Source organism: Thunnus thynnus, chromosome 5 (assembly GCF_963924715.1).
Source record: "Thunnus thynnus chromosome 5, fThuThy2.1, whole genome shotgun sequence".
NCBI lineage: Eukaryota > Metazoa > Chordata > Actinopteri > Scombriformes > Scombridae > Thunnus > Thunnus thynnus.
In genome coordinates this window covers 28,437,612-28,465,295 of record NC_089521.1, presented here as the reverse complement: position 1 = coordinate 28,465,295, position 27,684 = coordinate 28,437,612, and the positions used below count along the sequence as shown (strand labels likewise).

The 27,684-nt window shown below is 37.4% G+C and overlaps 2 protein-coding genes and 1 long non-coding RNA gene across 6 annotated transcripts in view; all 3 read left to right on the top strand.

Annotated features, from left to right (window-relative positions):
- LOC137183475 (alpha-1,3-mannosyl-glycoprotein 4-beta-N-acetylglucosaminyltransferase C-like) overlaps positions 1-11,477 on the top strand; it is a 65,253-nt gene extending 53,776 nt beyond the window's left edge. For 3 of the 4 annotated variants that reach the window (XM_067590567.1, XM_067590569.1, XM_067590565.1), the window contains exons 3-6: positions 3,661-3,762; positions 9,501-9,643; positions 9,778-9,925; positions 10,057-11,477. In XM_067590567.1, the coding sequence (XP_067446668.1) occupies positions 9,515-9,643; positions 9,778-9,925; positions 10,057-11,225 (1,446 nt within the window). In that variant the 5' untranslated portion in view covers positions 3,661-3,762; positions 9,501-9,514 and the 3' untranslated portion in view covers positions 11,226-11,477. The remainder of the gene's footprint in view (positions 1-3,660; positions 3,763-9,500; positions 9,644-9,777; positions 9,926-10,056) is intronic. The other variant, XM_067590566.1, reaches the window with a different exon arrangement.
- A 4,263-nt stretch (positions 11,478-15,740) lies between these two features.
- Positions 15,741-25,595, top strand: rnf141 (ring finger protein 141). The gene is made up of 6 exons (XM_067590564.1): positions 15,741-15,860; positions 18,535-18,735; positions 19,518-19,626; positions 21,674-21,855; positions 22,743-22,850; positions 23,379-25,595. Exons 2-6 carry the CDS (start codon positions 18,599-18,601, stop codon positions 23,527-23,529), a joined length of 687 nt encoding a protein of 228 aa, XP_067446665.1. The 5' UTR covers positions 15,741-15,860; positions 18,535-18,598; the 3' UTR covers positions 23,530-25,595.
- A 1,530-nt stretch (positions 25,596-27,125) lies between these two features.
- The window catches only part of LOC137183473 (uncharacterized), a 60,797-nt gene continuing 60,238 nt past the window's right edge, over positions 27,126-27,684 (top strand). The window contains exon 1 of the long non-coding RNA XR_010928475.1: positions 27,126-27,589. This is a non-coding gene — a long non-coding RNA (uncharacterized lncRNA). The remainder of the gene's footprint in view (positions 27,590-27,684) is intronic.

The window sequence follows — 27,684 nt, the reverse complement described above, 5'->3', positions numbered from 1 at the left end:
CAACGGTAAATAAATCGGTTAGAAATTGATCAATATAGAAAAGACAAAATGTATGGTGTTCGGTTCAAAATATTCATTAAATGTAGTACCAATTTTATACTTAACTATAGGAAATATAGATGTTGAAAGTTTTTAGGGATCACTGTTGATACTAAAATGTCTTGGAATAGCCAAATTGATCAAATGGCAGTAAAAATAGGCAGAGACATGGCTGCTAAAACACTGTATAAAATTAATGCCTAACTATTAAACCAAACGATTCGTGTTATCACAGTTAGATTATTGTTCAGGGATTTGGTCCAACACAACACAAAGTAATTTGAAAAGGTTACAGGTTACTTAGAATAAAGCAGCTCAAATTGCTCTTCACTGTCCATATCGAACAAGAGTCATAACCATGAATAATTATTTGGCTTTGTTGAGTGTAAAAAGTAGGTTGCATCATTCTCTAGTGTGCTTTATTAAAAACATCATCATCGCTAAAACCCCAGAAATACTTTATAGTGACCTATCATTTTTTTTATAGACAGACAACATTATTCTACTCGGCTATAGAGTGCTAAAGAGTTGTCTTCATGCTTATAAAACACGTCCCTAAATGTGTTTTGGTATTGTTGTTCTTGTGCTCATATTAGTTTCGTTTTGTTACTTCAAATACAGAATACAATGAGTCATGAAAAACATACAAATTCATCAGAACACGTCTCTGCAAAACTGCTAAAAAGGGACCAAGATACATATTGACACATGAACAAAATGTATAAAGTGTAAACGGCTAATTCTCTTTTCCAGTATAATGTCTAACTTCATTTTCATGTCAGTATTTCTCCAGTATGGAAGCAGTTTTGGGGTTTAGTGTCTTGCTCAAGAGTGTCTGAAGAGCACTTATTGATTGAGTTTGGAGCATTTCTTCTTCACTGTCACTTTTCAGAGTTTCACAGCTGTTGAGCCAATATTTTGTCCTTTAAAAAGTATTGTATTACTCCCCTGGCTATGTGTTCACCTCAATTTCACGGCAGGGAAGAAATAGACAGAATTATCATCATCACTTCCTTCTCTGGCAGCAAAAGTACTTTCAAAAAACATTTCACAGGATGGAAAATAGTGTAAAGAACAGAGATCACACTTGTTAGAGATCTGATATCTGAAAAAGACAGAAGATACCACTAGACTACTGTTTGGCTTGTATAATAATGTGCTAAACATTTATTAATCATTAATTCAAGTCTTACATGATATTCTATCATTTTTAACATACTGGTATCATGATGCAGCACCGTTCCAGGGATTTGAACTGGCAACCTTCTGGTAAAAACATCCTTTTTTAGGATGTTTGATAACATTAATATGAAATACACAGACAAAAATGCTAAAATATGATAAGAAATATGACTATATATGTAATAAAATCAAATATAAAACATATATTATGAATTAAAACGTACACAACTAATGAAATAAACCCAAACATTCAAAATCTAGCAAAACTCCAAACATCAAAGCTCAGATAAAACCTCTAGTCCTGTCATGTTGAACATCTTAATCCAATCTGGTCATAATTCCATTATAATAATGGATAATATGGATAATAATGGATCAGGTGTCAGAATTATATTTGTCGGAAAATGCAAACAAAAAAAAACCCAAATAGAATCAGAAATGGAAAAAAAAACAAAATTACCTGCAGTCAATACAGCAGAAACAATCTGCAAACACAACACTGACAAATTATCACATCACATAAGTTAATTGGCAAACTTGTTGGCATACAGTTGCTTATTTACACAACATCGGTTTTAAGTCTCTACAAACTCCTGAAATATCTGGTTCTTTAGCTGCTAAATGCTCCGCTGTGTTCATCAGCCAGTTGCTTACTGTGTCTGTCTGTTGTTTGATGCTGGCAGGCAGTGTATGGTGAGGAGAGTGAATCAGAACCATAAACAGTAACCAGTAACAATGAGCTGAAAGACACTGAAGCACTCCTTAGAGGTGAGAAGAACTGCAGACAGGTGATAATGATCTGTGAGAAAAAAAAATTCACATTACACAAAATCAGCTGACCCATTTTTCATATAACAAAGTGATTTTAGCAGCTTTCTTTAAACCTTTATGGATAGAAAGCTTCCATCCAACTGTAACAACATAGTGGTTGATTGTAACCTTTTATAGATTATCATTACCATAGTTTAAAATGATCAAATCTCTTTAATGATCACAGTCGCAATTAAAGCGGCCCTTTTGCCTTAAGCAGGCATAATGCTCTACTTCTAAAGCCTAAACAGTTCTGTGCAGCAGGACTGCAGCACATGTAAATTGCATCTGGAGTGTATTTACCTTTCAGGTCAAAGACGAACATGAAAGGCTTTTGCAGTCCCAGTGGTGGCGACTGTAATGAGGATGGGCTCTCCTCAGCAGTCAGTGCTTTGACCCACATTAGCTCTTTGCCCGAGGCCTGCTGAGGCAGGATGGAGATGGAGAATAATAGCTGGATATAGTGTCTGAGATGCACATTGTATATTAAACGATATTCACAGAGTTCCACAAGACTGTGTGAAGTTCATAAACTAGAGGGGATTTTAAAAAAAAAAAAAAAAAAGCCGTTAACAGCCCTTGGCACAGATTCCCAAGCACATCTAAGCACTACGATGCTGATCTACTCTAAAACAGAGCTGGAAGTATCATACCGCAGAGCCATTACCTTTATTATTGCTCAGGTTGCCATGGACTTTGAACTTTGAAGAAATTTGAAGTAACATCACTCCCTCAGTCTGCTTTATTTGCACAAGGTGACATTCTTCGAGAAGACCTTCGATTCAAGGATGCTTACAAAGGATATGAAGATAAAACAGGAGGGAAAAAAACAATTTTGAGGAGTGAAAATCAATAATGCTTTTAAAGCAGCATTAACAGATTTTTTTTTGGCCACTTGGGAGCAGTGGAAAGATGTGAACACAACACTGATATATCACCTTTTAAGTTGATATTTTGAACTGGTTAGCAAACATTTGCTTATTTTTACACATCCAGCAGTTACGGAGCAACATTATCATTCATTTTGAGTTGTGTTTCTGTCCTCCTTATGAATTTAAGTCCAGTATTCATTCTTCTTTAGCTCTGTTTTTGGTCTCTACCAACTCCTGAAATATCTGGCTCTTTAGCTGCTAAATGCTCCTCTATGTTCACCAGCTAGTCTACAGCTAACTGTGTCTGGTTTATTAGTTTAGTGCTGAGCAGGAAGTGTACAGTGGGGTTTTTAGAGCTTTCTTATCTGAAAACAGCTGCGGCTGAAAGTGATACTGATATGAGAGTGAAAGTGAACCAAAACAGTAAAGTTGTAGCCGCACAGCTAAACGATAAGCTGAAACTCACTATAAAGCTCTAAAGCCGAGAGGAGCTGCAGAGTCGCTGATAATTCTCTGAAGGTTCATCACCTCTCATATTACACATTGTCATTTTATACCTTGTTATGATAAGTTGTTTTGATAAAGATATAATGATTTCATTAAAACATACATAGTTTGATAAACTTCTATCATTTGTTGTCATTTATTTTCATTTCTTCTTGCACTTGTGAGCCCAATGAGTCAGTCATCTGTAATGTTATAAACGTGTTAATGCTGTCAGTAGAATATTAATGATGTGATTGTTTTGGTTTTTCAGCCCTCAACTGTCTTCTCATCTTCCATCACTTGTAGCGTTTATTTAGATTGACAGAAGTGCTACAGTTGTGTATCACACAGGAGTCGCAGGAAGGAGGTTGAGGTAGATGATTTGTGTACAAAGAGCAGGACTTTTGTGTATGGTTAAGTTTAAAAGCAAAAAAAAAACCCCCTCTGGTTGTAGTTTTGCTTAAATGCTGATAATGTGAACACGTCTTATCTCATACTTTAAATTGCTTTGGATTTTTTCTGTATTAAACCAAAACCACAATCTTTCCCTTAACCAAGTGCTGTGAGAACCTAAACGTGACCATTAAAAAGTTTTATCTTGCTGTATTTGCCAGGAGCAGATATTGCAAAAGTGATTTTTTTTTTTGCAGAAAACAAGTGAAATAGTGAATTGTCAGTTAACATTTTGCAAATACATTCATCATCAACAATTTGCTCTCCAGATATGTTAACTAAACATAAAAAACATAATCTGGGCAGAAATATATTTCCTCCAAACAGACAAGGTTGTATATGAATACTACAAAGCAGAAAAGACCACACTTTAATACAGTTAGGGATGCTCTTCACTCTGAAATACATGCTGGATGTGGATACATGTGTTCACAGTTAGTCCCAGAGGGGCGGGGTGCATCCTCAGTGGGTAATGGGGTGCGTTCCCTCCTCTATTGGTATTTAAAGACATCGTCCTATAATCAGATTACAGTTTGTACAGAACTAAAATGTATTTACAGTGTGTATGAGTGGTAGCTGAATGCTGTTTCTGATGGATTTCTTTACAGAGCTGACAGCAGAAGTAGCACATAAATAAAATACACTCACCGCATTGTCAACGTAAAGCAAACGCATTCACTGCCTCAAATTATCTGTGTTCGATAATGTGAGCGAGCTGTCGTGTAGATACATCACAGCGGAGTCTCAGCGCTTTGTCTCTGCAGCAACAAATATCCCATCTATCTTTTTTACTTCTTAATTTATTCAGGGAAGGGTTTTGCTGAGCAGGCAGACTCTGTTTCAGCATTTCATACAGTTACACACATTCCCACCAGGGACCCTCCCAGTACAACCACAATCTTCTACTGGTGGTGACTTTGCTGCTGCTACTGACGCAAATGAGGATTAAGTGCCTTGCTGAAGGGCACCTTGATAGAAGTTGTTGAATTTAAAGCATTACTCGTTCATTTTCCGCAATCAGACTTTCACAGTGGGTCTACTTATTGACTGTGCAACCCTCCAGTCACAAGCTTGTCTCCTCAAACTCGCGTTCTGGCTGCAGGCCTTCCATTTTCCAAATTACTGCCTGAATCTGGCTTTTTCAGAGGGCTGTTAATCTTCATTTTAGGATCCATTACCAATACAAACTGACAGGGACGAGAATCACACCAGCCAAAGACATTTATAATGGACCTGAGCCTGTCCTCTTTGTTTTGACCACATTTCAACTGTGGTGTCTGTCTGTGTTGCATCTTATTGTCCTCCATGCTAATACCAACCAAGCTGCCGTGAAACTAACATCATTACAACTTTTTTTCTAATACTACTACACTAGCCATTAAAGATGGACGTAGCAAGGTGTGACGTCACCTGTTGGTTTGCATGGGAGCTGGTTTGAAGCCCAGGCAGGACCAGCAGTGCCTTTCACATCCCGCTATCTCGGAGCAAAACAAATGCTAGTTTATTCAGAACATTGCCCAGTGGACATTTGGGCTAACTTTAGCTATTTTAGCTAAATTGTGTTAACAGGGCATAATCAACACACCGAAATATTGTGACAATACTCCGAGTCCCAGGTAGAGCAGCAGGTGAACCAGCTGTCAATCACAGCTGTCAACCAACACTCACACAGACATCAAAGCTGCTGTAAGTCTAAGCACACTTATTAGAGGGAATGAATTTAGTGATTGAGACCATAATGACTCCTTGAAAAAAAATGATTGACTTTTTATTTCTAGAGAGATGTTGATGCTTTTTGAATGGGAGTTAATTGGAGCATCTAGCAGCCGTCAGTCACATTGCACTTTAAGGTGTTTCTGAATTGGCTTCAGCCTCAAGCTGTGGTGGTTTGCTGCTTGATACTAGCACAGGAAAAGGTGGCTAATTTCCAGAGCAATGTGTTGTTTTTCTTATTCAATTTCCAGTGGCTTGTTAAAATTATATCATAGAAGATCTGAAGAACTGTTCATATTGTACTTTTATGTAGTCAAATGAAGCAAAAAACAACTATACAGATCAAAATGAGTTATGAAGTTGCACCTTGGTGGGCACTGCTTGCATGTTTTTTGAGGTTTGAGTCTGTATGGTGTTTAAATGTCAGTATTTCTCAGCCAAGGCTGCACTGATTTTTCATGTATTTATTTTTTTGTCTTTATTTGATTGTGGAAGATGCCGAGAGACAGGAAACAGGGACAAAGACAGTGATATGATATGAAATAAAGATCCACCGCCAGAATCAAACCACAGATGTTGCAATTATGTCGTACTGTATGTGTCTCTCCCAAATTCCACAAGTCTGCTCCTTGAAACAATAATGGGATTCTTACACTATGCATCACATTATTGTCACTTCCTGTTTTTTCTCTACTTTCAGAGACACGCAGGCATAAACCTCCTGATGTTGCCTGATGAAGAACGGAAATCACATTGCAATCCAGAATAGCTGTTGAGCCAAGCCTTTTATGTGTTCCTCATGCCATCAGTGGTACACATGCACATTTGTGCACATATTTAGTAGATTAAATTTTCTCATTTTTCTTCATTGGACAGCTCCCCTACTTTTTTATACAGTCTGTATTATCACTGAAAAAGCCCTTTCCTACTGTTTTTCAAGGGTTAAGATTAGGAAAAAATTGTGGTGGTCATAAATAACCTATGATTAATGTGTGTTTACAGTTAGGAAACAAACTAAAACACTTGGTTAATTCCACTTTGAATGTTTTTGTCCAGTGTCTCCAGATCAGAATTTAAAGAAATGTGACAGTTCAGCTTTTTGCTCTTCACACTGACCAGAAAACATCAAATTAAAGTCACATGTAAGCCGCAGTAGGAACAGAATCTTGACTGCCGGCAGCATTAATGTGCAATTTAAGAGAGTAAATTTGCAGCATCACTCCCACGTTCCCCTTAGGACAATTTAGCCTGTACCTTGTCCGCAAGCTATTGTAGATCCTGGAAACATTAATGGAAGGAGAAATGGCTTGTTTGAATCATCCATTTCAGCTTCGTTTTTACTTACTTTACTTTTCATCCAAAAGATTTACCTGTAAGCCATTAGAGCCACACTTGTACTAATATTGAGGACTGTTGTAATTCCCTTTTTCCTGTGGAGTTTACATTTATAAAACAAAAGATTAGCGGACAGGACAAATGTCCTCTCATTTCTGTTGTGGAGAGACTGTTATTAATGTGCACTAGCAAAGATAAACCCTCCTATAGAACACATAACAATTTTAATTTAATGCTAAAACTCATTAGTATTCACTTCTACCTGTTACTATTTTACTGGCTCTAATCTGAAATTACTTCAGTTGTAGAAATGAGCTTGCAGGGCATACAGGATGATAATATGTTGGGGGGAAAAAAAGGGAAAAAACAACCTGACAGAGACACATTTTCAACTAAAGCAAACAGACCCCACAAATGGCGCTTATTTATTCATAGACGTAACTTCATTTCCATATAAATGTACGTGACCTATGGGTGGCTTGTTTGTTGTTTAGATTCAGTCAGAGAAAGCAAACAAAAATCTAATTTCTTAGCAGTATTTTCTCTCACAGAGCGAGCATGTGGCCATTATTTCTCCTTGTTAGATATTCTTTCATCGTCTCAATATCTGATTTTGCAGGCTGCTTTTTCAAATAATAGTGTGTTTGTGTGTGTGTGTGTGTGTGTGTGTCTGTGTGTGTGTGTGTGTGTGGGGGGGGGGTTGTGGGTATGGGTTTTTTTTTTTTTTTTTGTGAGGACTTTCACAATATTGATTCACAGCTGTCATTGTGCTTCCACTTACTCTTGCCGCTGTGTCTCTCAGGTGCCACCGTGGAGCTTTTTCATGACAGAGACACAAAATGGCTTACTTCTCTGGCAGATGGCAGATGGTTTTTTTCCTAAAATGGAACTCGAGCAATGAATAACACAATGAATAATAAGTTGTTTATTGAGTTATTGGGCCCAGTGGCGCACAGGCCTATGCCGAAATTGTCCCTGTCACCGGGGAGCTCACGGTTTCTCACATCGAAGGCTGCGTTTTTGTGTTACGCAACATCAGAATTAGGGAGGGTGTCATGGGATCAGTAGTTTTTTTTAGATGAGGTGCCAAATAGGACAGATAGTGAGCAGGGTAATTCTTTTTAATTTAAAACACTGTCAACACCAGGAGTAAATATCACAATAAACAGGGCTGAGAGCTTTTGTTTCCAATCAGAAGATGTCACTGGTGTTTATTGAGTTTTTAAACATCATCTGGCTCGTGTTTCAAGCCTTCGACTACTGTGCACAATATGAACAGATGACTGACTTTCCCCCCCCCCGTGAGCGGTTAGATTAACAAAATAAATGATCCATTATAGGCAATCATTTTCCTTAATCCAATGATAAACCTAAAAATGAGCAGCCTGCTGTATCTGTATGTCAGTGCCGTTGGCCACATCTGTCATACTCAATACCTCATCATCATTATCCAGTGAAAGATAAATATCCATGCATCACATTGTGGCTGATACATCATGGTTTTAACTAACAATTATTTCAATTAAAGCTGCACTAATTAATGTTTTATATTAACAGTGGATGAAATGACTCTGTGTACTGTAAAAGGAGTCGCTTGTTGTGATGAACCCACAGAGAGTTACCAACTGACTGCAGTGCTTTGAGGCATTTTGGCATCTTTCAGCTCATTGTTTGTTCTTTTACGGCCCACGACTTTACTGTTGTGGTTCACTCTCACTGTTCACATCAGCATTGTTTTCAGGGGCAGCAGGCAGCTGTTCTCAGCAGCAAATGGCAGACAGTAAAATTTAGAAATTTGCTGGTGAGGATAGTGGAGAATTTTAGCAGCTAAAGGGACAGATATGTCCCTTAGGAGTTGGTGGAGACCAAAACAGAGCTAAAAGGAGTTTATGGTGGACTTACATTTGTCAGGTGGCTGGAAACACAACTCCAAATGAATGATAATGTTGCTCCATGACTACTAAATGTAGAAATAGGAAATTGTTTGCTAGTACAATAGCTATAACATCTTTATAAGGTAATAGTATGTCAATGTACAGTTTCTTTTGCTGCCCCCAAGTGGCCAAAACATTTTGCTAACTATTGCTACTTTAATGATTAATTTATGTACTCTTTGGAATGAATTATTTAGTCTATAAAAAGCTTGTTTATGCTTGTTTTGTCAGATCAACACACCAAGACCAAAACGGCTTATTTATATTGTTGTACTCAAATACAACACTATAAATAAGAGAAAAGAAGCAAATTCTCACACTTGAATCTTCAGGACTTTTGCTTAAATGATTTATAGATTATCAAATTAACCAAATACATCAATTAATTGGCAAATTGCTGCAGCATCTTTTAGGACTTTTTGTTTTAGCACAGCTGCATCGATAGGTGAGGCAGTCCTCTCACTTGAACAATTGATTCATGTCTTCTGATTAGATCAGGTGATGAGGTCTTTGTTATTCTATTCACAGACGTCTACCTCTAATCCTTATTATCAGTGTCATAACCCAAATGTCTACAAGGATTGGAATTTTAAAAAGTAAGCCATATGGGCAAGGTCTCATCATTTTTATTTGCATTTAATGACCAACTCTTTGCTTTATCTGTGATTTCCTGCAGTGAGAGACGTGATCATGAGGCTAATGTGGAAGTCCATGGACAAGATGAGGTGTTTCAGGAAACGATCCATGTTTCCATTCCTCGGCTTCCTCATCATCTTTCTGCTGTTTTTTAACCTTTACATGGATGATGGATACGTGCTGGTGAGTTTCTCACCTTAAAGAAGTCGATATTTTGGTATCAGAACATCCTGCCTCTGTCAAATACTGTGCTTCATACTTACTTTGAAATATTGCTGAATGTGTTCTTACCAGTGTTTTTGTTTACGTTATTTTAGGAGGCTGAAAAAAGACAGCTGGGAGAGACACTGATGCATCCTGCAAACTCTGAGAGATACATCCACACATTCAGAGATCTGTCCAACTTCTCCGGGGCTATTAATGTGACGTATCGCTACCTTGCAGGTCTTCCTTTACCACGCAAAAGTAGGTATTTCTACCAGGACGATACTAGTTTGATATTAGTTTTTGAGGTCTGAATATATCTTACTGCTTGCCTCAGGAAATATTTTAGGATTGTTCCACACTGAGGTGACTCAAGTGATTTGTTTTCACAGAGTATCTCACCATTGGGCTTTCATCTGTCAAGAGGAAAAAGGGGACCTACCTTCTGGAGACGATCAAATCCATCTTTGATCAGTCCAGTTACGACGAACTGAAAGAGATTGTGGTTGTGGTCCATCTGGCAGACTTTGACTTGGTCTGGTGTGAGAACTTGGTGCAAGAAATCACCAGGAAGTTTGCCCACCACATCATAGCCGGACGCCTCCTGGTGATCCAGGCTCCGGAGGAATACTATCCATCTCTGGATGGGTTGAAAAGGAACTACAATGATCCAGAGGACAGAGTCCGTTTCCGCTCTAAGCAGAACGTAGACTACGCTTTCCTCCTCAACTTCTGCACAAACCTCTCTCACTTCTACATGATGCTAGAAGACGATGTCCGCTGCTCCAGGAACTTCCTGACGGCGCTGAAGAAGGTGATCACCTCCCGAGAAGGTTCCTACTGGGTGATGCTGGAGTTCTCCAAGCTGGGCTACATCGGGAAGCTGTACCACTCCAGAGACCTGCCACGTCTGGCTCATTTCCTCCTCATGTTCTACCAGGAAATGCCCTGCGACTGGCTCCTCATCCACTTCAGGGGCCTGCTGGCCCAGAAGGATGTGATCCGATTCAAGCCCTCGCTGTTCCAGCACATGGGCTACTACTCCTCTTACAAAGGAGCAGAGAACAAGCTGAAGGACGATGACTTCGAGGAAGACTCCATAGACATTCCTGACAACCCTCCTGCCAGCCTTTACACAAACATCAACGTCTTTGAAAACTATGATGCCACCAAGGCTTACAGTAGTATTGTTGATGAATACTTCTGGGGGAAGCCGCCGTGCACTGGAGACTTCTTTGTCATAATCTTCAATAAATCAACTAAAATCAGCAGAATTAAAATTGTGACGGGTACCGATGATCGGCAGAATGACATTCTTCACCACGGAGCTCTGGAAGTCGGACAGAGGTCTGTGGAAACTAAACAGGGAAGGCAGTGTACATCCTACATCACATTGGGAGAATTCAAAGGCGGAAACATTGAGGTTACCAGTGTGGACCACAAGATCGGCTTTGATATCGAGTGTGTACGAATTGTTGTTACTGCCAGTCAGAAAGAATGGCTCATCATAAGAACTATTAGTTTATGGACCACACAGCCGGTTAGTCAGTTAAAGAAGTAACAGAGGATCTTTTTAAATGTATCATCTGTATGTACGGCATTAATTTTGGATGCGTTTGCTATGAGCTCATTTTGGACTACTGCTGGGGAGTTCAAAACAATCCATATTTTCTTGGGTTCAGAGATTAATTGTATGTTTTCAATGTGATGTATTAAAATTGATCGATCTGTACAGTATGGAGACTTTATACTTATGTTCATTTTCCTAAACTGAAAATCTGTGTATATAAAATTTCTTCCTACTTGTCTGGTATCTTGTTTTCTTTTGTCATAGCTCCAAAAGTATAATACCACAAAATCTAAGCTTCAACACAATGAGCTTGAATCTTGTAAATGTGCTGTTTTATTAGTTCAGACAGACATTTTTATAGCCTGGTTCAGGACCTCTTGAATCACTGCCCACATATTTTTGTGCAGTGATCAAAATGGAATAATGTAATTAAAAAAAAAGAGGCTATAATCTGATTATCAGGCAAACTTTTCTAGGAAGTCATGAACCCTGGTCAATTAATGGATAACTGCCTTTTGTTACAGTGTTTTAAGCCTGGAAATGAATTAGGGTGGATTCTCTACAGAACTATAAATTGAAAATTTGAACATTTCTATGTGAGGTAAAAATCAAGGATGGAACGGATTTAATAGATAATTAAACTGACTTGAACTGTTATGTTGTCAGGACTTGTAAGTGGCAGAAGTGGAGCTATCAGAAAAAACCTGATAATGAGTGCAAGGACATAAAAGTTCCATCTCCCATCAGAAAGGGTGAGAAATTGCTAAAAAAAAAAAAAAAAATCAGGTCCATTAATATCCTATAATAATGAGTCATGCATTTCTTGAATCAAGTTCTTAAAAAAATCATCTAACTGTGAAATTAGACTTATTTCCGCTGCAAAACCACAATCTAATACCAATATCTTTGCAATTATTACTTGATTCCTTCAAGAGTTACGGAGGAAAATCAACCTGCATTAGAAATAAGCTTCCTACTAAGATCTTTACTCTATTAAGGGAACTTTCTGCACATGACCAAACAGCTGACTGTTTTAATGTAATGACAAAGGTGCTGCATCTTGTTAACATTCTTAACATCCATTTTACAAACTTATAGCAGAGGGAGCTCCTTTTCTATATATTAGAATATATATGCACAACACAATGAGTTTTTGTTTTTTTTTAAATACAGTATTAATATTCTGTGGGCTCTGAGTTCAACTAACAGTTGAATTTTGTTTGATGTCCTTTGCTGCCCTCTGATGGTAATTACAAAAGCTGACACAGACGTAGTCTTGTGTTTTGCAGCGATTGAACTGAGGGAGTTGTCTGTAACAATTACATATTAAAAGTCCCAATTATTGGACTGAATATGTGACAAAACCTCACATAAATTGCTATAAGTTATAAAATCACTCGATAACAATACCTGCCAAATATTACTTCATATAAGGTTTGTAAAGCACTTGTTAATGTGACCATGAAGCCCTTTTCACAGCAGGCATTTTGACTTGTCAAAGTAGAAAAAGTACAGGTGATACTAATAACAATAACAACAGTGTGACAGTGAGCCAGCATTCACAAGGCCCCTGAAACCGAAGCAAAATGGAATTCAGCCATCGTTAATTTTATGCTTACAAATAAATTGAAAAAACAACATGATAAATAATGATCTTTGTAATAAGATCATTCAAAGAAGAGAAAACTTTGGGGTAGATTTGAAAAATTGATGTATGTGCAATTTGCCTAATATAACTAAATTAATAGTATCTTTTGGGAAGGAGGAATTACAATCAAAATAAGCGACTATGTCTTAGCTGTATACAGTAACCTACATATATATTATCCCCTACCTAATTCTCCAAATCTTTCCAAAACTTTCGCAATTGAATATAATAGTGATATAATTGTAAGTCAAGTTTTGTTATCTATAAATATAGATTATAGATAATATGAATAAATTTCTGTTGCATCATCAATTTGACATATTTGGCATCCTTTATGAATCACAAGCTGATGTAATCTGGTGTTACTACTTATTAACTTGTTTATTACATTAAGTGTTTATATTCTATTAGGAGAGACATACTGCTATATTTCTACAGCTTATTGCATCTGATTACACAAATTAAATGCTCAATTCAACTTAATTTACCTTAACTTTGATTACATTAACTTACATTTACCATTTTTTAATCCAATAAGAGACAGGTGTTATCATTTTGACTGGTTATTACATTTTATGGCAGCAGGTCATAGCTTAGTCAAAGCTGTTTAACTTTAATTAACTCTGAAATTCACTTAACTCTCTTTTAATGAAAAGTCTTCCTCTCTGTCTTTCTCTAAACTGGTAAGAGCAAACAGTGACATTTGCAGGATGAGTAGTCTTCCTGCTCTCTCGGATCACTCTCATTGTGTCTCTCTCTTCTTTTCAGGTCTGAGAGTGTTACAGGTGTCAGCTGTGTGAGCAGCCTCCTCTTTGTTTGAGCCCCCTGCAGGTGCTGTGGTTGCCAGTATATAACAGATGGCTTGGCTACAGAAAGAGCCAAACCCAAAATGAGTTTTTTTCCTCTGTGACAAATACACTTTTCCTCCATCATTCAACTTCTCTAACTCGGTTACAGTGACACTTCATTATGAACTGATGATTGGAGCTGTTGATCTGGTGCTTTTCTGAATTTTCTAAATCTTATTTTCTGCAGCCACTTCCTGCACATTTCAGTTCACACACATTTCCTCTCCTTTTACACTCTGATATTGTCCTCCTGAATCTTATATCACTCTCCTTATAGCTGTCCCCAGGTGGCCTGTTCTGCTCTCCTACCTTGCAGTCCAAAGCAATTTCTCTCTTCCTATTTCTCTACTCATTATATTCTCTACCTCCTTTTGTCTCTACCTCCCACTGTCTCCCCAGCCTCCTGCAGCCAAGCGTAATCTGAATCAATCTCCCATCATTCTTTCCCTGCAGTTTAAGAAAAGGATAGTAAACTATATGTTCTGCAGTCAGCAAGGGGGCATGGCATTGAGGGAAAAAAAACACACAGCAAAACCATTATTTTTGCATTGATTTGTGTTTCTATCCTCATATAATGTGAATCTATTTGATACAACATAGTGCGATATCATTTTTTTGATAAGATAACCTTTATTGCCCCTGAAAGGAAATTTGTCTTGGACCATGAGAGCACACAGAGCTGCTTATGTCAGTCACAAACACCATCTGCACAACAACCATCAGACAAACATCTAGAGAACAAACCGATAGCAAGAGAAAAGATGTACAAAATAAATAAACAAAATACATAGACGTACACAAAGACTAGCAACAGAGCAATATTGCATGTGCCCGGTAAAAAGTGCTGACATCATGGTGACAGTGAGACTAAAAATTGGTAAGAAATTAAATAAAACACAAAACAAGATTTAAAAACAGCAATGATTTAAAGAGTCTGTAGGGTACATTTATATCTATGATATATTTTATCTTAGAGATGTTATGTAAGACTGCTTTAGGATTGATAAGTATCATTCAGACAGTATTTTTTAGTCTTAGTAATAAAAATATATTGAATTTATCTAATTGTGTGTATGTACTGTAGATTAAGTGATGTTATCACACAGTATGTCATACAGTATGTTGATAAGACTTTGATAAAATATTGTTCAGTTTGTATTTTAAGGTATTAAGTGATTGTTAAATGACTGAGTACCAAATTAGAATAATCATTAACTGTAATACTGTAAAAGTCTTGACTGGTTGCTTTTCTTAACAACAGAGGAAACTCTACAATCATTTCAATGATCTTAAGTCACATCCATCCTATCATGTTTAACGTATAAACAAATCTATTTCTGCAGTCCTGTGATTCACTGTCTACTTTGAATCTTTCCAACATCTCTTACAGAAAGCCTCACTTACAACATGTGTGACAATAATACAATAACAGAAAACAATTAGGCATCATAATGAAATAACAACAACATAAAGCAGATGACTTCACTTTCAGGATGTTGATACAGTCAACATGGTAACAGAACAAAGGGTAAATGTAATAATAATGTATAGATAGACAAATAACTTCAAAGAAAAGGTAGGCAATAAAATCAGATTTCTTTAAAAAAAATTCTTCATACTAACTGTATGAGCTCATTTCCTATTGTTTATAAGTTGGATAGACTCAAAATACTTTCTAAATTCAACCATTCAAACAAGACTGCGAGAACATTTCCCAGTAAAATAAACAAACTGACAGTCTGTTGAACTCCCTGGCTTTTGTTTTCATGATGTAGTATTACATACTTAGCCTCCAGCTTAGTCAAATGGTTGGTTTGAGTCTCAGAATTATCCTCAATTTTTCCCAGAATCCTGAAATGTACTGACATTCATAAAATAGATGCTTAGTTTTGTCTTCTTAATTTATTTACTTATTTTTATTCATTTATTTATTTATTTTTTACAAAATTTTCCATTTAGTACTCTCAGTCATTAAGAGTTGGAGTGACGTTTGTGTGATACTGGACAGACGGCTCTCTCTTACGTCATCAGCCGGCGACCGTGTTGTGTCAACACAAACAGAAGCTAACGGCGAAACAGCGGTGAAGTTTGGACTCCAGTTTCTGCCTTGTACAGTATGCTGACAGCTGGGTAAAGACACTTCTTTCTCTCAATATCACCACAGACGATCGTCTTCATTATTCTTATCTTCACAGAGCTTGTCTTATCTTTATAGAGTTTTTTTGAATGGTTAGCTCAGTTAGCTACGTGCAAAGTGAAACTACTCGTTAGCAAACTGCTGTTGAGAAGTGAACACTGCTGCTAATATGAGCAAGTTAATATTGAGGTTAATTTCTGAATTATGCCTAAAATCATGATGTTTTAAATGAGTCACTGTGTGTTTCTAAAGTAAGAATGATGGTTGAATTCACTGCAGTGACAGTGCAATGTCCGCACTGTTAGTTAACTGGAGGATATTAACGTCACTTCATGCTAAGCTAACTAGTAATTTACAGCTGAGGTCCAGTTTCTGCTTTTATCAAATCTGCATATTAGTCAGATTTTAATAGAAATACTGGTTCAGATGTTAAGTTAGCAGCTACAGGAAGTGACACTGTAGTTAGTTGATGTGGCAGGATGTGTGTGCACACCAGTATTGGAAGGTAACCAAAGTGCAATTTTGAGGTACTTGTACTTTACTTGAGTTTTTCCATGTGATGCTACTTTATACTTCCCCTCCACTAGATTTCAGAGGGAAATATTGTACTTCCTCCTCCACTACATTTATTTGACAGCATTAGTTACTTTTCAGATGAAGATTTGATACAATGGATAATATAACAAGCTTTTAAAATACAACACTTTGTTAAAGATGAAACCAGTGGTTTCCATCCATTATGGCTTTTGACGTCTTACAAAAAGCAGTGTGTAGTCGGGGTCACGTTTCAGATGTCTATGAGTTGTTAACAGCTCCACCAAATAGTGATTTTTCCCTCTAAACTTCTCACATGGTTTCATTTCAGTAAATGTTCAAATGATCCAATATTTCACCAAAAATCAAAGAATAGAGAAAAAAATCCCAAAACTGAAAAGAGGTTTTTGTATCAGAACTGTGTTTCTTTCTTCTTTCCTCTCCCATTAATCATCTCACGACCCCTCAGATTTATCTGACCCTTTGGAGGGGCCCGACCCCTAGGTTGGGAACTACTGGACTAAACTAGTTAACTGTATATAAAGTAGTTGAAACTAGCTCCACCTCCAGCAGCTACAACAGTAACATGCTGCTCTAACACTGATGCTTCACTATTAATAATCTAATGATGTCATTTATAATAATATATCAGTCAGAGGGACCAAACTACTACTTTTACTGCAATACTTTAACTACATCAAGCTCATAATACTTATCTACTTTTACTGTAGTAGGGTTTTTCATGCAGGACTTTTACTTGTAATGGAGTATGTTTACATTACTGTATTGGTACTTTTACTTAAGTAAAGCATCTGAATACTTCTTCCACTTCTGGTGCAGACTAAGTTAACAGTAGTTCACATGGAGTAACAGTCTTTCTTTAACTTTAATTAGGACTCGACTTGCTCAGTTTAGCACAGGTTCAATTAAACTAATGCTTATGCTAAATTCAGTGTGATTGCTCTTTCAAAACAAGCAGGTTCAGATGAACTGATGCCTTCATAATGCACTTACAATGTAAGTGATGGAAGCCAAAATCCACAGTTCTCCTTCAGTGCAAAAATGTATTTAAAAGTTTATCTGAAGCTAATATGAAGCTTGAAGTTGTCCAAATGAGTCAAATCAAGTAGATATCTTTCAGCGTCACAGTCTTTTTAGTGCCAAAGTTCCTCTTTTTGTTACTATACTTCCACTGCAGCTCGACAGGGAAACGCAAAGAGGGAATTTGATGCTAAAAAGACTGTAAATGCGACAGATATCCACTTGATATGACTAACTCAGACTGCTGAACTGCAGACTTATACAAGCTTGTAAACTTGTAAATGTGTTTTTGCGCAAAATGCATTTTGTCCCCCATCACTAACATTGAAAGCACATTTGAATTTAATAACCAGTATGAACAGGAGGAATGATTACAGTGAGGAAAACCTCTGTGTTGATATGGACACCTGACTATTGTTTTAAGTCACACTTGAAAAGTTATGAATGAACCTATACTTTAATACGATACAATGACATATTTTAGACAATTGTTTGCTTGTGATGTCCATTAAAGAAACAGTTTTCCCAGTTTGGTGTTTTGGCCAGTTTGGTTTTCCTAGTTTCTGTGTGTTGGCCTGGACGGTGCCCTGACCTCAAATCTCTTCAGTCAGGTTCTAAAAAAATCTGGTGAAAAGCATTCTCAGAAGAGTGGAGGCTATTACAGCAGCACATTCATTTGAAATTACATGTTCAACAGTCCACATAGTTTAGTAGTGTATAATTAAGTTTCTAAGCAACATAATTAGTCTGTATAATGGAAGGCAAGTTTTTGCGTGCTGCAGAAAATGTAATAATAAATGACTGGTCGTAGTTTATCAGATTGACTTTACAGTTTGCTATTTTATCAGCTGCAAAATAAAGTCAGAAAATGGTTTAACTTTGCATTTTAAGTGTTGATGTTACAAATCATCAATCAGTGTGGACACCTTATATACTTTTAAAACAACATGCTTGCCTCTGTTTAATCAACAACCTTCTCTTATAGGCTTTAAATATAAATTAAGGCTGATGCGTTACAAGTGTGTAAGTCAAAAAATAAGCAATCCGATCTAAATTATGAAAACTGACTTGTGCCTGTTTATTTGCCACCAGGCTCGGTAGAACTGAATGAGGTGCGGTCTTCTGCCTGTGCTGTTTTGTAAGTGCTGCTGCCGGGATGGGCCAGCAGATCTCAGGTCAGGCGGTGATGACCCGTCTGCCTGAGAAGTTGGTGAAACACGCTGGACTGGTACGAGACAGCGGCTACCTAACCTATGAGGAGTTTCTGGCAAGAGTGGCCGAACTTAATGATGTGTAAGTCGCACGCTGTGCAGTGGGACAAATAACCGTCTATCAGGGATAACAGATGTTCAGTCATGCACACCTACAGCTGTTTTACAATTGCTTTAACATAGGGGAAAGACAATGGAATGAATAAGTTTGATTTGGAAGAAAACAGTTTTAAGTAAATAACTGTGAGGTGGACGTCACTGAATTATCCGACTGAGAGCTAAACTCTGCAGAGCTGCATTATTCACTGCCTAGGATTTGGCCCATCTTACTCCCCAGGCATTAGGCCCCTGCTTCTGCTCATTTAATTTTAACTTGCATATCAGCTCTTAGACAAAGTAACTAGGAGGCAGGATAATGTGGTGGCAATGAGTTAGTCTCAATATTAAACTCTAATAGTGATTAGATTAGTTATTTATCTAAAAATAGGAGAAATTGCTAAGAAATGAGAAAAACAGATGATAGAGCATAATGTACGTAGATATCATCAATCTGGACCCAAAAATTGATGTATCTGTGATGACTCTATAAAGCTCAGTTCATAACACAACATTCAGAGTGAGTGTACAGCACTTACATGACAGTGCAACTGTCCAAAATCATTGGTATAGTACACATACGTACTGTATTATTATTCAACATACCTAGAAATATCCTTAAAAAATTAGGAATAACTTTAAGCTGAATGTATACATCTGTGTATCTGCATTGGTTGCTGTGTGCATAAGCTGTACTGTTCACCACTTTAACAAACAGTAAAAACGATGCAGAATGATTTGGAGAGTTGAACATACTGTTTCTCTCAGGACGGCCAGGCTAGCTGCTGGACAGCAGAAGCACCTGCTGTTTGAGGTGCAGCCAGGATCCGATGCCACGGCCTTGTGGAAGGTGGCTGTCAGGATCGTCTGTACCAAGGTGAGACTGGAGACACTTTTACACACACACACACACACACACACACACACTAACACATACACATGCCAACAAGAGCATCTGCCCACACCTTTGATTTTCTGTCAGGGAGAGAGAGAGGCAGAGAGATAGATAGAGACAGATGTGGGCTTAAAGCATGTTTCTGCACGTAGTTTTTGTGTTTATGTGAAGGAGAAAGCATGCAAAGGACATCCTCAAGTAAATGTGCATGCTTTTATTATGGTTTTAGTGAATCAGTTTGGAGATAAGCTTATACGATGCAGATGTTGGATTGTTTGTTTTGTTTAACGGCACACATAAACCTCTCTGCAAGAATTCAGGACCGATGATTTCGTGGTTCAGGCATTTGGGAAACATTGTAAGCACAGGTTATTTGAAGGACTCATCCCTGATTTGAATTATGTATGTGTGTATATATATATATATATATATATATATATATATATATATATATATATTTATATCCGTTGATCCCACCAGGACACGTACTGCAGCCATACCTGACTAACAAGTTTGTGTAAATTCTTACACACATTAAAGATTGGTCTAAATCTTAGTTTTAATGAGTTTAAAACTTGTTTTTTAAATTTCTGTTTCCAATGTCTGCAGCGACAGCTTGTTCCTGTTTTCTTGTTTCTCTTCTTTCTGTCTTTACTCTGTCTTTAACCCCATCATTGACAGAAAAGTTTATCAGCTGGTTGAAGCAAACTGACTGAGAAAAAGTCATTTTGCTTTCAATTTTGTTTATTCTATCATAAGTTTCAGTGAAGACATTTTATTTTTTCTGTAATTTCTTCTCTATTTGCATGGAATGCTCCATTTCTTGTTGGACAACCACTACGCTTGTACAATCTGTAAAATACATTTTGTATACAAAAAAACTAAGAAACTTGTTAGATTTTGCTTTTAGGAATGTGGGTGTACATGGCTGCCAAAATTCGTGTTCTCATCTGCATGTGGGAATTGTGAGTCAGTATTTTTCTTCAGGAGTTATTGGTAGAAATATTGCATGCTATTCTCAATATTCCACCCATAGTCCATTGTGGTTGAGTCATTCTGTATTTTAATTTTAACTGGAACATATTGTTGAGATTGTTTGGCATTTCATTTCATGTTGACAACGTGTATTTATGACATTTTTTATTAGAAAATAACAAAACAGGACTTTAACTTTGGACACATAATGTACATTCCAGCTGTAAATGAAAAAAACAGAACCAAAACTGAGAGATGAACTGCACTGTGGGTTTTGTTAAATGTTCCATCCCTATTTAAAATGCATGAATTGTTCATGGAGAGACCTTTGTTGTTTATTATTTATTCTTTATTTGAATCCTCATTAGCTTCCACAAAATGGCTGCAAGGCTTCCTGGGGACCCCAACCATGTTTTACTGTCCCACAATGGTCATGTTTTTATTACAGACAAGTAAAACATGATGCAATTTTGAAAGGCTTGAATATATTTAGCCGCTATCAGCAGCTTGAATTAGCTGCCAAATTGGCTGCCAAAAGCCTACACTGGTTGAACCCAACTACTCTACCACAGTGTAGGATTGCGACTGCATATATACATAGTCAGGTCAGTTTTATTCGTATAGCCCAATATCACACATCATAAATTTGTCTCGGGAGGCTTTACGATCTGTACAGCAATACAACACCCTCTATCCTTAGATATCCTTGATTCGGATAAGGGCAAAAGTTCCCAAAAAACCCTTTAACAGGGAAAAAAAAGGAAGAAACCTCAGGAAGAGCAACAGGGGAGGGATTCCTCTTCCAGGACGGACAGACGTGCAACAGATGCTGTGTGTACAGAATAGACCAGATTGCAAAATTACAGAAATACAGCATGGAAAAGCAGGATGACGAAATTGCAGATGGATTGATCGCATATATGAAGAATCTGTTTTCCAAGTGCTGCCAAACAGAAAGGACCTGAGCCACATGACCTCTATCACCACTACATACGTTTAGTAAACTATATCAGTGTGTCATATGAGTTATGTATCTGCCCTTCCTTCCTGACAGATCAACAAGGAGAATGGTATGGTGGAAGCGTCGCGTATCATGAACCTGTACCAGTTCATCCAGCTGTATCGTGACATCACCAGCCAGGCTGCTGAGGTGTTCTCTGCAGAGGGCGCCACCGAGGGCCCGTCTGCCCAGCTCCCCACCACCGACTCCTGTCAGGCCAGCATGTGGATGGGCAGGTCAGTGCATACGAAATAGCCCCTTATGCAAAGACTCCATTACTAGTAGAGTATTTACCTCAGTTGATCTTTTTCACATGAAAGGACAGTTTTCGTGTGCACATAACATGTAGAATGCATTTTGTACTACATTTTAAAAAAAAAAAGCCATTTTGGGGGTCTGAAACCTGTATTTCTAACATTGGCTTGTGGGTTTAACTATCTTGGTGTTGGTTTTTATCATTGTATCATGACCAGTCTGTTCAACCATGACATAAATGACAAGAAAAGAGCTTTTTTAGTCTCTCTTAGCTCATTAATTTGGTATTCTACCAGCTGCGGCTGTTTTCAGTAAAAAAATAACGTCTGATAAACCTGCTGTTAGCTGAACATGGAGCATTTATCAGCTAAGGAGTCAGATATTTCCAGCACAAATTGGCAGAGACCAGAATTGAGATGAAAGGAGAGTGAATATTGGATTTAAATTGATCAGGTGGACACAAACATAACTCCAAATGAATGCTAATGTTGCTCAGTGTCTGCTTGAATAGTAAATAAGCAACTAATAAGCAATAAGTTGGTTTTTTTTTGCTCCTCACCCCAGGTGGCTGTACTGCTGGGAGACAGAAAAAGGGGTTGTGAAATGTCTCACAGGCTGCTTAAATGATGGATTTTGCAACTTATTTTGCGGTAGAATGACTGTTCTTTATCCCCAAAATGGATTGCCATCCAGGAGGAAGAGTTCATGCATTTTTATAACTTTTCAAATATATTTTTCTCAGGCAAATCCTCAGCCAGCAAACCTGCAACATCAAGCATCTCATTCCACTGTTTTGAAAAACATGGTTATTTCCTCCTTCATAGAGGAAGTTAATCTTTAACCCAGTCCTGTTTGTGTTTCCATTCAGAGTGAAGCAGCTGACTGATGAGGAGGAGTGTTGTATCTGCATGGACGGAAAGGCTGACCTGATACTGCCCTGCGCACACAGTTTCTGTCAGAAGTGCATCGATAAATGGTGAGATGATGGAGCGAGCTTGAGTTTGTTTCATAAACTCATATAATGTTTTGTAAAATTTAATGTCCCCCTCCACTTAAAAATAGTTTTTTACTTATTGTTACTTTACTTAGATGTTTGAGCTTCACTGTGCAGAGTGATGTATGTGCTGAGTTTGACACTAGAAGGCTGTTTTCACATTCATCTGCTCACGAGGGAAAGTCCAGCGGGCCTGTGAGCAGGATTTTTGACATCTCAAATAGTTTGGAGGCTAATCATGGTCCAGTATGCACATTTACACGAGTGTGATATGAATACCTGAAGCCTACAGTGCACAAACACTGAGAATAGACTTTACAGCGAAGTAGGCGACACAAGGATTTTAATGATGTAATTGGATTTTCTTGTGGAAAAAAAAAATGGACACATGTTATTATTCCAAGCAGGGTATTTCTTTTATATATCTTACAGCTTGTCTGGAGGGGATCTTAAAGTTTTAGCCATCCATGATATGAACAACCATAAACACACTGTCATCTGTTTCTGCAGGAGCGGGCAGAGCCGTAACTGTCCAATATGTCGTCTGCAAGTGACTGCTGCCAATGAATCGTGGGTAATGTCTGATTTCCCCACAGAGGACGACATAGCTGGCTACATCCTCAACCTGGCTGATGAAGCGGGCCACCCACACAGGCCTTAACACACAACAGCAAGAGAAATCAAGTAGACTTTACGTGTCGCAACACAAAATGTCACTTTCACAGAGGAGAATATTTTTAAAGCTAACAAAGGGGAAGAAACCAGCGTGGTTTCCTGCTTCTTATGTTCGTGTAGGATACAAATGTGCAGAATCAGAAAATGACCCCCTCCCGTCTCTTTCTGGTCTTAAAAATCCACGGATGCTCTTTGCCCACCCTCTCTCTGAAACCCATGTATTGTAGATGTGGTGCTTTATGGGAACTGTGTGTTATAATATCTCGTCTAAGTGGAAATTCAGTATTTGTAATATGTTATGCTACACAAACTATTAATTTTACACACAAAATAACCAAAAGTACAATTCTTACTGTAATCTTTGGGTTGATTTAACCAACATAAGAGAAGAAGACCTGGGCTGAGATTAAGCAGGTATAGGATTTGTAATAGGAATCCTGATCCAAGCTGAAGTTGCCTTTCATGTTGATATGAATGGGGCAGATGCTGCAACAAAGAGAGGGTTGATATGTATGACTCATACTGTTCTTAAAATAGAAGTGCAAACCAAACAGACCCCCCTTTGTCGGAGATTCTGCTGAAACTGTGAAGCCAAAATATTTTCCACCTGTATAGCTGTTATGTAGTCAGTCTAATGTAACCCTGCATGTTTATATCCCACATGACATGCCGTATGAGCTGTGTTATGTGAGCCTGTTATAAACTGATGTACTGATCCAGTTCATAAACTGACATAGTGACTAATAGTCTTTTGGGTGTACTGGACTAACTAGTTTTACATAATTTAAATGACTTGGCTTGCTGTGATGTCTTCTTCACTGTCTGAAGTAACCACTATTTTACATCTATGCTGTTCTCATCTTTTTACTCATGTATTTTTTTACTCTGTAAGTTCATTAAGATTATTAAGATCTGCTGTAGTAGTACTGTAGTTTACACTCCCAAAACAGCCCGTCTTGTCTTTGCTCTGCTCTGTCATGCTTATAATTAGCGTTTTCTTTAAGATAGGCAGCTTTTCAGTTACAACAGAATCCTTGAAGGATTAAACTGTGTATAATTTAATCCCACAAAAAAAGAAGTAATTCTTTATTTCTGGCCTGGTTTCCAGATACTACAAATCACAGGCTGCACTTTTAGTTAAAGTGGATTTGTTTGTGATTTATGGGGACTGGATCCACATGAAATGTGAAAATGTATTACCCTTAATTTTCAATAGAGTGATACATTTCTATTTTACTGAAATCTGATTCATTATTTAAAGTTGTGGTTGGTGGTGACATGGGATGCAGATTCAGCTTTTTTTGTGACATTCAGTGAGTGTATCAGTTTTGCAGTTGATTAAATTTAGATTTAACCTATTTTTCTAAGTTTAAGACAGTAACTCATCGTATTTCATTGTATACAGGAGTCATTTACTAAATAGTTGTGTGATTTCTGTTAATTTAATACAACAGAAAAATATAATTTTACTTGACCAAAAGAGATTTTTGGTTGCCAATGCTGACAAATTGCACTTTGAAACATCACTGTAGCTTTCTTGGTGTTTGTGCACTGCAACTACAGATGATTTTATCTCTGTTTATCATCTGACACCGTAATCCTTCTCGTGCAGTTGAGCTCACGCACACCAAAATATGTGTAGCAGCGAGAGACTTTCTTCACTAAATTAAACAGGAATTTAATCGGACACAGTTTGGTCTCTTAGCAGCATGAATCCAATCAAAAATGATTAAAATGTTGTAAAATATGGTAGCTAAAAAAATGAGAAAAAACTTTTTTTCATAATAGATTAATATTAAGCTTCTGATCCTACATAGACACATTGTATGTACATATTAAACATGCCCTGATAAAACACACAAACAAAACTGATGTGTAACGAGATGTTGCTGCCTTAAGGTGGTAGCATTACCCAAAAAATCTTCTGACACGGATCTTGCAGCATTTTTGAAGGTATTTCATTTGTAATATTGAATGAAAGGAGGTGAATTAAAATTGAAGCATTCTTACTGTATTATCCTTAATAAAGAGATACTCACTTTTTGCACTTTATGACTTTGTGTTTTGTTGTATTGAAAGAAATGTTGGTTACTACATCTGTCTTCATCTCTTGAATTTATTTAAAAGAAGAAAAACACAATTGATGATACAAAAAGCATTTATCCATCTTATTTGAACGTGCAAGTAAAGTCTTAAGCATGAAAATTTGAATGCTGTCATGCATCAGTGATGGAGCATTAAAGCTATGTATCTGTGTGTGTCTTTTTATTGTTATTTTTTACATCTTTATTTCATACATCATTTCAGCTAAGTACTGTGTAGTTGCATTTTACAGCACATCAACAGCAGGGCAATAACTCTCACATGAAATAATATGTGAGCCATAATATTTTATAATCATTATTTCTCATCCTTAGCTCAAGGGTGCACAGCTCTGTTGAATTCACTTTAGACACAAAATCAAGCAAGATTCACACATGAAGCTCTTCATGAATGAATGAGTCAAATGAAGTAGATGTCTTTCAGTGTTACAGTCTTTTTAGTGCTAGAGTCCCTGGTTTATAAAACACTGAATGGTTTAGGGCCAAAATACATTTCCAATCCGCTGCTACGTTATGAACCATCAAGACCTCTCAGGTCTGCTTTCTGTTCCCAGAGTTAAAACTAAACATGGAGAAGCAGCGTTCAGTTTCTATGCTCCACATATCTGGAATAAACTTCCAGAGAACTGCAGGTCTGCTGCAACTCTTGGTTCAATTTTAAGTCAAGGCTGAAGACTTTCCTGTTTGCCGTCGCCTTTTATTGAATCAAATTTGAGGCTTCTGATTAATATCTTATGCTGCACTGTAAGTTTTACTCTCCTGTTTTATTTCTTGTTCCATTTTAGCTTATTTTTATTTCTAATTTAATACTTTTTAATTGTATTCAAATGTCTTCTTATATTCTGTCTTGATGCCTTTTATGTTTTATGTAAAGCATTTTGAATTTCCTTGTTGAAATGTGCTATACAAATAAACCTCCCTTGTCTGTACTTCTACAGGGAAAAACAAAGAAGGAATTTGATGCTAAAAAGACTAAATATGGCAGATATCCACTTGAAAGGAATAACTCAGACTGCTGAAGCCTTATATAAGCTTCAGATAAACCTTCAAATACATTTTTGCACAAAATGACTATGTGGACACACTGTGGATTTTGGCCCCCATCACTTACATTGAGAGCACATTTGAAGGGGATCTTTTAATAGCCAGTATGAACAGGAGGAATGATTACAGCGAGGAAAACCTCTTTCATTGTTCATACGGACACCTGACTGTTGTTTTAAGACACACTTGAAAACTTATGAACCTATCCTTTAATAATAGTAATATACTAAGGACTTTCAGTGGCAGGCAGCTCTAACTCTGCTTGGTGGACGAAGAAGAAATGATGCGCCATCTTTGATTTTACAACCGTTGAATTTTCTGTAATGTAAACTTACCGCGCATCACCCCAAGTCATGAATCTGTTAATTAAAACCTACCTGACAGACTTTTTTTATCCTGATGGGTCGCTGGAAAGGTTACCGTTATTCCGGTGAGTTCGTATTGAAACCTTTTTCTTTTAAGTAAGTTTATAATCAGTAAATATATGAGACGGGTGAGTTCGCTTACGCAGCGCTGCGTGACCGTTAAGTTATGTGGCTAAATGAAGCTAAGCTAACGGTTTTCAGACCGTTAGCATTGCAACTAACTGCGAGTACCTGTGGCGCGGTTGGGGGTCTTCCTGGCGATGCAGCTGACCAGGTTTCAGGGCTCCTAATTACTAACTAGTTAATGGCAGCTAATTATTTGGCCGACGAACGTGTAAGCAACTTAACTCGTGAATAACAGAAACAAGAGTTTACATGTTAAACCGGTGGCTGACAAGAATGTTGGACTATCAACGGTTAAAACGTTTTTTTAGCCACTTAGAAGTTAACGAGGTCATTTCATATTCGTTTATCAAAACATTACCGAAGAGTCACATGGTTGGAAAGTTGGCCACCTAATATCTGGATATATCTGGTAAGTCAATTATTTTTTACTAAAACCAAATATACACTTAAATATACATTAACATAAGAGTTTTTAAACTAGCAAGCTATCAGTTCACTATGCTA

Excerpts from the sequence above, each read along its gene's own strand:
- rnf141 (XM_067590564.1), top strand. The coding sequence starts at position 18,599 with ATGGGCCAGCAGATCTCAGGTCAGGCGGTGATGACCCGTCTGCCTGAG. Across the intron at positions 18,736-19,517 it reads GTGGCCGAACTTAATGATGT|GACGGCCAGGCTAGCTGCTG; the intron begins GTAAGTCGCACG and ends TGTTTCTCTCAG. Across the intron at positions 19,627-21,673 it reads TCAGGATCGTCTGTACCAAG|ATCAACAAGGAGAATGGTAT; the intron begins GTGAGACTGGAG and ends CCTTCCTGACAG.